General features: G+C 35.9%; 1 protein-coding gene across 1 annotated transcript; it reads left to right on the top strand.

The window, feature by feature from the left end:
- Positions 1-6,210: 6,210 nt before the first annotated feature.
- Positions 6,211-11,355, top strand: LOC139429330 (uncharacterized). Its single transcript, XM_071195005.1, has one exon. The coding sequence runs from the start codon at positions 6,211-6,213 to the stop codon at positions 11,353-11,355; it is 5,145 nt and encodes a 1,714-aa protein (XP_071051106.1).
- The last annotated feature ends 240 nt before the right edge of the window (positions 11,356-11,595 follow it).

The following is an 11,595-nucleotide window of genomic DNA, read 5'->3' as shown; positions in this document are numbered from 1 at the left end:
TTTGCCCAAACTGCTCAGAATCTCCAACCAACCCAAGAAACCATCAGGTTATTATAAGTACACCTACACACTTGTATCAAGGAAGATTTCGACTGCCATGAAGAAGAAAGATACGAAAATGAGCAAATAGAAGCAGCCTCGATCAAAATTAAAACTAAGAGCTGTATGCTAACGCTAGCAGCAATTTACTGCCTGCCAGGATATAATTTAAAAAAGGAAGACCATACATCTTTTCTTCAGCGTCAAAGTGATAGGTTTATTCTTGGATTAAATTTTAATACAGAATTATACAATGCAGCTATACAAAAAGAATACGAGTTTCATTCAACTGGGAAAGTTGAAGCGACCAAAAACACGTTCTCATATGTTAGATCTGAGCGTTGTATGGTACTTGGTACTACCTGCCAAGATATAGTTTAAAAAAGGAGGACCATAAATCTTTTCTCCGGCGGCTAGGAGATAGGTTTATTGGTGGAGAAGAATTATAACAATCAAAGATAGAGAATTATACAATGCAGCTATACAAGAGGAATACGAGTTTCACTCAACTTGAAAATCCACATAGTAGTCGACTGAAACGAAAAAAACACATTCTCATATGTTGAAAACGATGATTCCCAAACTAAGAAAGCTTCCATACGAGATTTGTTCATATAGACCAAACTCATTATTCCTGAGTATATCAACACTTTTTCGAAAAGTATTTGTGAAACGTTCCAGTCCATTACTAGAAGCAAAAATATTCCAAAATTAAAGGATTTGACACCGATGTTCCCCAAGGCAGTGTCTTAGGTTCAATCCTATATCTATTGTTCAGGAAACAACACATTCATGAAGATTTATTCCAATCATCTCAAACTATGACTACTACCTTTGTTGATGATACTTGCTGTGGGTAGAAAAATTGAAGAAGCTCCGATAAACTTCAAGTCGCATCAGACAATAACAGAACGACGAAAAGTAGAACGATGTGACTATTAATCATAATGTCATTCCATATGCAAATACTGCCAAGTATTTAGGCATGACGTTGGAGGCTAAATTACAATGGCAGGAGAAGTGAAAAAGAAAAAAACACAATTAGGACTGAAATATATGTATTGGTTCATGGGTAAACAATATGTACTGACAATGCATAATAAATTCCTGAAAATTTTTTTCAACCCTAGAAGTCTTCTTTAATATATTAATGGAAACCATCCAATTCTTGGACAACATCCAGCTAGGGCTTTAACTACTTCTTTGTTTATGATGCATTCCATGTGAAGATAATAGTACGCAGACTTAAAAGAAAAGAATTATTTTTAAACATCAATAAATATTTTAGCTTTCAATTGAAAAAATCACGTCACAATTACCTTTATTACCTTTATGTTTCGATCCAATTAATTCAACAAAATTAATTTAATCGAAATATTTTCTTTAATTTCCACAAACATCGACACAAACAAATTTTTCGTTGTAATCCTTTATCAGTATTCAATTTTTTGGGACAAAACGTTTTTTGTGAATATTTTACAATCGTTGTTGTTGATTTTTCGGGTATTTTCCACATTTACGTCATGCTTTGTCAACGGTGCCACAATTGAGGTACCAGAAAATGGGTCACTTACGCTCCACGCCCTCGGGGTAATCCCCAGTTTTTCGAGGCTATAATTCGGTTCTTTTACAAACAGTTGCGGAAAACGCATCGTTTTACAGATTCAACATCGATTTTGTCTATAATACTTTATAATTTTTTTTTGCTGATTTTTTTATTTCTGGTAAATACACATTAATTTCAAATGAAATCATTTTTATTTTAACTCCACATCGTACATTGTTTCAAATGGAGTTCCATTTTACATTGTAGATATTATTATTTTCGAGATATAAGATATAAAATGTCCGCATAAAACCTTTCCTCCATTTCTCCTCGAGTTATTCTTTCTTGGTTCAAGATCGTAAACAATAAATCTAGGTCCTATACCATTTCGTACAATTTAAAAAACTTACATACACTTACATTTCCTTCCCTATCTGGGCTCTATTTATTTACCAAACAAAACGAAACTTCAAAATTGAAACATTTTTGTGCGCCACATCGAGATGTATTTTTATTTAATGGCTTACAGCACAACAAAGCAGAAACTGGAAATTGTGTTGCTCGAGCAACCAACGAAATTGAGTTCAACGAGATGAATTTTAATTTTTATATTACCCAGTTTGCTTTATCCCGAAACGGGGAATTAAAAATGTTTAATCCCAACCGGGTTAATTAAGATTCGATTAAGATGGAAACTTTATGTTGTTATTACAAATTTTTATTATTTTCACTTTAAAAATCTAAAAACTATAAACTAAAATCGTTTCTATTGAGTTTCAACACGCAATCGTATTTCACCAAAAAAAATTCTTTCTATTTGCTTTATCTTAAATGTTACATAGTCACGAAATCAAAGCAAAAAATATTACCACGTCTACCAACAAATTAGAATTCATAACTACAGTAAAACCTTGATATAACGAATTAATACGGGGAAGGGGGTGTTCGTTATAGCCAAAAATCCATTATATGAATAATTTTAGAATAATTTTTTTTGTTAGTTAACTAGAACTAACACTAGACCTAGAATTAATTGGATCGAAAAATAAAGGTGACAGTATAAGAAAAAAATTAATTTTTTCAATTGAAAGCTAATATATTTTATTCTGTTAAAAAAAATTTCTTTTCTTTTAAACCTGCAGAATATCATCTTCACATGTCATGCATCATAAACAAAGAAGTAGGTAAAGGCCTAGCTGGATGTTGTCCAAAACTTGGATGGCTTCCTCATTAATATTTTAAAGAACACTTCTAGGGTTGAAAAAGATTTTCAGGAATTTATTATGCATTGTCAAGCACATATTGATTAATAAAAATAGGTTGTAAATAATTAATACTGAGGTGATCATTCTTTTTTTTTTATTGTCTATACCAGGTTTCGGGACCCTGCCCTTCTTCGGTAGACCCTACAAAGTACAATAGACCTATTAGATATTATTAACAATATTAAATTAACACTGATTGATCTTGTTTAGACTTACGTCATATTCATTAGAATAATACAAACATTAAAACTTAAGATGAACTAAATAACAATTGAGTTGCACGTGCGGAGAAAAGGTTTAACCGGTTTAACCGGTTTAACTGTCGGAACACGTTGAATAATTTTGGAGGTTAAGATGTCGATAATACAGAAATTGACTAAATAAATTTAAATTCAAACTAGCCACGGTTATAAATAAAAGTTAAATGTGAAACAAAATAAAATGTACGTCACGGATAAAATCAGGATCATTTACATCATTAAACAGATCTTCTTGTAGAATACAAGTATTCATATGGAACAATTAACCAAGGGTTAGTATTGAAGTAACATTGGGGCATGGGGTGTAAGTGGTGCAGGTTTGAGCCGCCTCCAAACTCGAACCTCTCTTCCACTCACATTAACAAAATTAGAAAGAGAAGGGACAGTCATCATAAAACCAATGACAGGACCATAAAACAGAATAAATGAATCAACTACGTTACTAAATTGAAACAGGAGATCAGCCACATGAGAAACTATCAAAAATTTAAAAATTAGATAAACATTATATAAACTAACACTAAAATAAAATAGCAACAGTTTGGAAAAATAGAGCTAAATAAATAGGGGGGGGGGGGGGGAATGAGTTATGTAAATGGGACATTGGGGCATGGGGTGCAAATGGTGCAGCATTCAAGTCGCCTCCAAACTCGAACCTCTCTTCCACTTGCACTGTAAGGTTTACTAAGTCTTGTCTTCCTTTCTTCTGGGGAAAGGGTTCCTCAGACATCCATATAGTGGTTGGTAAATTGGTGTAATCTGTTCATTTAGGCTAGTTAGATTCGTGTTGTTTTTGATGAATCTATTTATCTCATATGTCTCCATGTATTCCATAAGGTTGCTCTTTGTTAAGTGGTGTAGTAGCTTAACATGTTTCGTTTCGTCAAAGTCGTGATTGTTGAAGGTCAAATGTCTACCAAAATTCGACTTGGAGTTGGTTTTGTGTTCTTTTATTCGTGTTTGTAAATTCCTGCCAGTTTCTCCAATGTATGTTGCGGAGCAGGTCCCGCATTGAAGTTGGTAAACACCACTTTTTGCCAAAATGTCCGTTTTATCTTTATTGTTGACTAGAATATTTTTTAATGTATTTTTATTTTTAAATGAGATGGTAATGTCGTTTTCATGGAATATTTTCCTAATTCTGTGTGAGATTGTTCCCGGATATGTAATTGACCTGTAGGTAATTTCTCCATTCTTCGTTTTGTTATGCAATGTAGTTAAGCGTTCTATCTCTACCTTGTTTCAATATCTTGAGATTAGTCTCTGTATGATGTGTTGTGGAAAGGAGTTTTCACTGGCAATTTGTTGGATGATTAAGATTTCTCTCTCTAAATCCTGTTGTTCTAAATTGGAGTTAAATGCTCTATGTAGGTAGGTCCTGAGGGCTGCCATCTTATGGGTGCTGTCATGGTAGGAGTCGAAAGGGATAATTGCATTGGTCTGTGTAGGTTTTCTAAATATTGTGTATTTAATTTCGTTGCCCAAACGTTGAATTGTGAAGTCAAGAAAGTTTATTCTATTTTCTATTTCCGTTTCTAGAGTGAAAAGTATCTTTGGATGTAATTCGTTTATGTATTCATGGAGATTATTAATTATTTGTTCATCTTTGACGAAAACCAATATGTCGTCCACATATCTGATCCAGGTAATTATTTCATTTTTGTATGGGTTAATGTCGTTCATAATAAGCTTATTTTCTAAGTTGTCCATAAATAAGTCGGCCATTATCCCACTGAGTGGGGAACCCATTGGCAAACCATCCGTATATTGGTAGAATTTATTGTTGAATGTACAGAAGTTCTGTTCTAAGCAATGTTTAAAGATGTTACAAATGGAATTAGTCTTGTTTTCTTCTCTAAGTTCGGTCTTAATATTCTTTCAAAATTTTCAGATTTTCGGCTATGGGTATATTAGTGTACAAGTTACTGACATCAAATGAAATCATTTTAAACTTATCAGGTAGTTTTATTTTGTTAATCAAAGTTGGTATTTGATTACGGTTTATGATCGTATGTTTTGGTTTAAAATTAATAATATTTCTAACAAATTTCTGTAGTAATTTGGAAAGTCTGTATGTGCTGGATTGAATGGAACTAATAATGGGTCGAATAGGCATGTTATTTTTATGAATCTTTGGGAGGGCATAGAGTTTTGGAATTTGTGGGTTCATGGGTAATAAATTTCTAACATTGCCCAGGATTTCTTCTAAAATCATGTTATTTTCTTTGATCATCTGTTTGGTCCTTTTGTGGAAATTATTTGTTGGGTTTTTATTTATGATTTTGAAGTCGTTGTCATTCAGAAAATCTTCGGTTTTCTTAATATACTGTTCCTTACTCAAGATAATTGTTCCTGCATTCTTATCTGCCGGGGTCACAATTAGGTTATTTTCTTTAATTTTTCGCTTTATACTTTTTATCACTCTAAGTTCTTCTCTGTTTCCTTTATTTTTCTTTGCTCTTATATGTTCTTGGTTTCTTTCTTCTTTAATGAGAATTTGCTGGATCTCTTTTTTGATTATGTTTTCCCTTTCGTGTCCTCTAATGGCTGCTTGAACTTCCATCGCTAACATAGGGAGATCAGTCTCAGTCTTAGGGGCATATTTCAGTCCTTTCTTTAGCATGTTTTCTTCTTTCTCGGTAAAGATTATGGAAGTGGTGTTTGTTGGGGAGAAGGAAGCGCCGAGCGTTTAGGCAACCCACCGTGCCGCTGGGCGACGCGTGCATGAGATACATTCCGTGTGTGTGTTGTTCATATAGCAGACATATATAATAAGCGTAGAGCTGAGCAGTGTTTTTAGAAGTGTATCTTTATTTTGTTAACGATTAATAAAGTCAAAGAAACGAAAGGGAGTGTTTAAAAAGAACCTAACCAACTTGAGCTACGAAACATTGGTCCTTCGAGCCGGATTGTTGAAGATTACCTTCAGCAAACGACACGGAACACGAGGCGTTCGAGAACGGAGAGAAGACAACAAAAGGCGACAACTGTCTAGAACCACGGGGGCGGCACAGTAAGTACCGATCTTCCTAAACTTTCCTAATCCTAAATAAAAAATAAAAACCTTCATTCGACGATTAATGTTACTGTTATCATTGTAATGGCGGATCAACTAATTAGAAAACGTGCTGTGTTAAAAGCATCCTTAACACGATTTGCTAACTTCATAGCTAGCACGGACGAAACACGTGCTACGGAGTTAGAAATACGTTTGGAAAACCACCTAAAGGTACTTTCCGAATACGAAATAATACAAGATCAAATCGAGGAATTAAAGGTCGATGAACCTAATAACGAACGCGAGCGGGTCGAGTTTGAGCATGCGTACTACAAAAACGTCAGCAAAGCTAAAGAAATATTACAAAAAACGATACAATTATCAGCTAATACGAGCACGTCAACATTTAACAACAACTTTGCCAGTAATTTAGATACAAATAACGTACGTTTGCCAACAATAAATTTACCTGAATTTAACGGTAACTATGAAGATTGGTACAAATTTAAAGATTCCTTCAACGCATTGGTTCACGAGAACAATAAGCTCTCTGAAGTGCAAAAATTTATTTATCTTGTATCATCTTTGAAAGATGCCGCAGCAGAAGTAATACAATCATTAGAAGTTTCAAGTGAAAATTATCCTGTCGCTTTAGAGTTATTAAACGAAAGATTCGAAAACAAGAAAATCATTGTTAACAGCCACGTTCGCGGAATTTTCGAGTTGGAAAACGTAATAAAAGATGCACCGAAGTCATTGAGACAATTCTTAGACGGTTTTTTGAAGCATTTTCGAGCGCTAAAAGCTTTAAAATTACCGGTAGAACATTGGGATGTTCCAATGGTCTATTTATTAACGAAAAAACTCGATAATAACACGCGTCGTTTATGGGAACAATCAGTATCACAGGATATTCCCAATTTAAACGAATTTACGGATTTTATCAAAAATCGATGCCAAATTTTGGAAACTATTGCTCAGTCGAATAAAACTTTAGACAAGGACTATTCCAAACCCTACAAACAACGTGCGATAACAAACGTCACAGCTACGAAAATTAGTTGCGTTCAATGCAAGGCCTCCCATAGCATTTTTCAATGCGAAATTTTCCTTAAGAGGGCTATTATTGATAGAATACGATTAGCAAAGGATTTAAAACTGTGTACAAATTGTTTAAACTTAAATCATACTGTACAGCAATGCAAATCGAAGCGAAATTGCTTCAAATGTAGTAAGCGACATCACACCTTACTCCATTTGGAAAATGAGAACAGTGAAGCCCCAAGGACAGCCGTTACCTCTCATGCTGTTAACAGAGGAACTTATGTCATTTTATCGACTGCCACGGTCTACATAAAAAACGGAAATGAATTGGTTGAAGCACGTGCACTTATTGACAACGGAAGCGATACCAATTATGTTACGAAGGCATTCACGAAAAAACTGAACGTCACTGAGACAACCATAGACCCAATAACAATAGCCAGTGTGAATGGAGTTACCTCTCAGGTATCCAAACAAACAAACTTGACCATACAAGCAAAATACACTAGTTATCAAGTGAATCTACAGTTTTTGATATTGAATCGTATCACTGAAAAAATTCCTACCATAAAGCTAAATGAACAAGATCTAAAAATTCCTAAGGGTGTGAAATTAGCTGATCGAAATTGGCATACACCAAGTGATATCGATTTGCTGATTGGTGCTGAGATTTTCTATGAGCTACTTCTTAATGGGAAGATAACTCTGGGAAGGAACAGTCCTGTATTAAGAGAAACCAGGTTTGGGTGGTTGATAACTGGCCGATTACACCTAGACCGCGAAACAATGAACACTTGCCATTTAAGTGTAAGTAACCCGGTAGACTTGCATAATCAGTTGCAACGATTTTGGAGTTTAGATGAATGTCCTTCTGAACGAGTGCTGTCTTTAGAAGAGGAGCAATGCGAACAAAAATTTGTTGAATCTACCACAAGAGATGAAAATGGACGTTATACGGTGCGATTGCCCTTTAACGAAAAGATGGAACAGTTGGGAAACAACCTAGCAGAAACCTTAAATAGATTCCAAGGCTTGGAGAAAAGATTGGGTCGCAATGCTGTTCTGAAGGAAGAATACAAACGGTTTATGGGAGAATATGAAAGGTTGGGGCATATGAGTAGAATTACTGATTTAAATAGTGACAATTTGGAGGAGCTTAAAGGAGAAAATTCGTATTACATTCCCCATCACCCGGTTTTTAAAACATCCAGCTCCACAACTAAACTTAGAGTTGTATTCGACGCCTCTTCAAAAACTCCAGGTAAATTATCATTAAACGAAACGTTATTGGTAGGACCCACAATACAGAGCGAGTTATTTTCGATATTGTTACGATTTAGAAAACACAAAATAGCTTTGATTGCTGACATCGAGAAAATGTTTCGCCAGGTACGAATTTGTGAGAATCATTGCGATTTTCAGCGCATCCTTTGGAGAAACGAACCTACGGACAAAGTTGGAGTATACAAATTATGTACTGTTACTTACGGAACTGCACCAGCAACATTCTTAACTACTAGGTGTTTGACAGACTTGGCTAACTCAGACTTGAATAAGCATTCTTTGGCAGCAAGAGCAATAATAAAGGATATGTACGTGGATGATCTTATCACAGGTTGTGACACATTAGAAGACGGTTTAGAGCTTCAAGAAGAAATATCCAAAATACTAACCAGTGGAGGGTTCAATTTAAGAAAATGGGGGAGCAATTGTATGGAGATCTTAAAGAAATGTACAAGTACAAATGCTAATGATAAACATTTAATTAAAGACGAGACAGATAACAAAACTTTAGGTGTTATTTGGTCTTCATCAGATGACACTCTACGATTTATTATTAACGCAAGTATCAAACCAACTGAAAGAGTGACAAAGAGAACTATTCTAGCAAGTGTTTCCAAAATATTTGATCCTTTGGGATTGGTAACACCTATTACGACTCAAACAAAGGTATTTGTACAGCAACTGTGGATAATGAGGTTGGACTGGGATGACGATTTACCGCAGTTTATTGTTGAGGCTTGGAACCGTTTAAAGGAGCAATTGCTTTCCGTCTCGGAAATTTCCATTCCTCGACGAGTACTTGTGAACAAGCCTGTGGATGTTCAACTTTGTGCATTTTGCGATAGCAGCGAGAAAGCATATGCAGCGGCCGTTTATGTGAGATGCGTTACGGATGATGGTAGCATAAAGATTTCTCTACTCTGTTCTAAAACGAGAGTAGCACCATTGAAAAAAATTTCAATCCCACGTTTGGAATTATGCGGTGCATTACTATTAGTCAAATTGGTAAACCGTATAAAAAATGATCTAGACTATAACATTTCCAAACTATTTTATTTCACTGATTCGACAATAGTACTAAACTGGCTTAACGGAAATCCGACAAGGTGGAAGGTATTTGTTGCCAATAGAGTGGCCAAGATACAAGCCCTCAGCAAGATTACTGATTGGTACCATGTCGCAGGAAGAGAAAATCCTGCCGATATTCCAACACGCATTAATGACATAACCAAATTAAATGAATCTATATGGTGGAGTGGTCCAAAATTCCTGTATGATTCTCCTGAAACCTGGAAGGTAGATTATGATGTTGATACAACCGAAACTAAAGAAGAAAGGAGGCAAGCAGTTACACTTACTTGTGAACGAACAGATGATTTGTTGACTAAGTTTTCATCACTCAACAAATTAAAAAGAGTGATGGCATACGTAATGAGATTTAAACAAAACGCATCACAGCCATGTAATGTTAGAAAATTTGGACCCCTAGATTCTGATGAAATAAATAAAGCATTTATAAAAATTATATTGTTGGCACAGCGTGAGTTTAGCTCCGATATAAATGAACTGAACACAAAGGGTGGATTGTCCACGTCGAGTAAATTAAGGTCATTGTCACCTTTTCTTGATTCCAATAACATGTTACGCGTTGGTGGTAGATTAAAAAATGCTGACATACCGTATGATTTTAAGCATCCAATACTTTTACCAAAAGACTGCCCATTAACGAGATTAATTGTCTGGCAAGAGCACAATAGGCATTTTCATGCAGGAGCGTCAACCACTTTGGCTGCCATTAGACAGTCCTTTTGGCCAATATCTGGGAGGAATACCGTTAGACGTGTCCTACAAAGTTGCATTGTATGTTATAAATACTCGCCGAAACATGTTCAATTAAAAATGGCAAACTTACCTGAAACTAGAACAGCGATAACCTTACCTTTTCAATGCACTTCACTGGATTTCGCTGGTCCTTTTGAGGTTAAAGAAACTAAATACCGCGGCAGACGAGTGCTGAAAATGTATGTTTGTGTTTTCGTTTGCTTCTCAACAAAGGCTATTCACTTGGAACTCCTTTCGGATTTGACCTGTAAGACATTCTTAAATTCCTTAAAACGATTCGTCGCGAGGCGCGGTCTCCCACAGCAGCTTTATTCAGATAACGCCAGAACGTTTGTGGCTGCTGATAAAGAATTGAAATTAGCTTACAGAGCCGTTACAACATTCTTTAGGGATGATTTAATAAATGGCTTCTTGACTATGCATTCTATAACTTGGAAATTTATGCCTCCACGTGCTCCACATTTTGGTGGCTTGCATGAAGCAGCGGTAAAATCATTTAAACGGCATTTTAAAAGAGTAACATCCGGAGCTACATTAACGATCGAAGAATTTACGACATTATTGTGTCAAATAGAAGGTATCCTAAACTCCAGACCTTTATATCCGCTTTCAACCGATCCCAACGATTTCCAACCTTTAACTCCTGGTCATTTCTTGATCGGTCGCCCAATTAACGCGATTCCTGAGGTGGATATATCAGACGAACTGCCAAACCGATTACGAAGTTATGAAAAATTAAAACGTCTTCAGCAACTGTTTTGGAAGCAGTTTCAGCGAGACTATCTCACCACTTTGCAACAAAGAGGGAAATGGGCCAAGGATACCGCACAATTGGATGTGGGTGACATCGTGTTGGTAAGGCAAGTAAATTCACCATCTCAACATTGGCCACTGGGACAAATCCTCAAATTTCATCCCGGCAGCGACAAGCGAAGAAGAGTAGTGACCGTTCTGGTGCAAGGAAAAACCTACGTCAGAGCAGCAACTGATGTCTGCCCACTTCCTAAACAGAGTGTTGAAATGGAACATTCCAAGGCGGGGGAGTATGTTGGGGAGAAGGAAGCGCCGAGCGTTTAGGCAACCCACCGTGCCGCTGGGCGACGCGTGCATGAGATACATTCCGTGTGTGTGTTGTTCATATAGCAGACATATATAATAAGCGTAGAGCTGAGCAGTGTTTTTAGAAGTGTATCTTTATTTTGTTAACGATTAATAAAGTCAAAGAAACGAAAGGGAGTGTTTAAAAAGAACCTAACCAACTTGAGCTACGAAACAGTGTTCGTTAGTTTTGGGTAAAATTTATGAATTGTTTCTTGT

The sequence above is a fragment of the Onthophagus taurus genome, chromosome 3, assembly GCF_036711975.1.
Source record: "Onthophagus taurus isolate NC chromosome 3, IU_Otau_3.0, whole genome shotgun sequence".
Lineage (NCBI taxonomy): Eukaryota > Metazoa > Arthropoda > Insecta > Coleoptera > Scarabaeidae > Onthophagus > Onthophagus taurus.
This window is presented reverse-complemented; position numbering and strand designations above follow the sequence as displayed.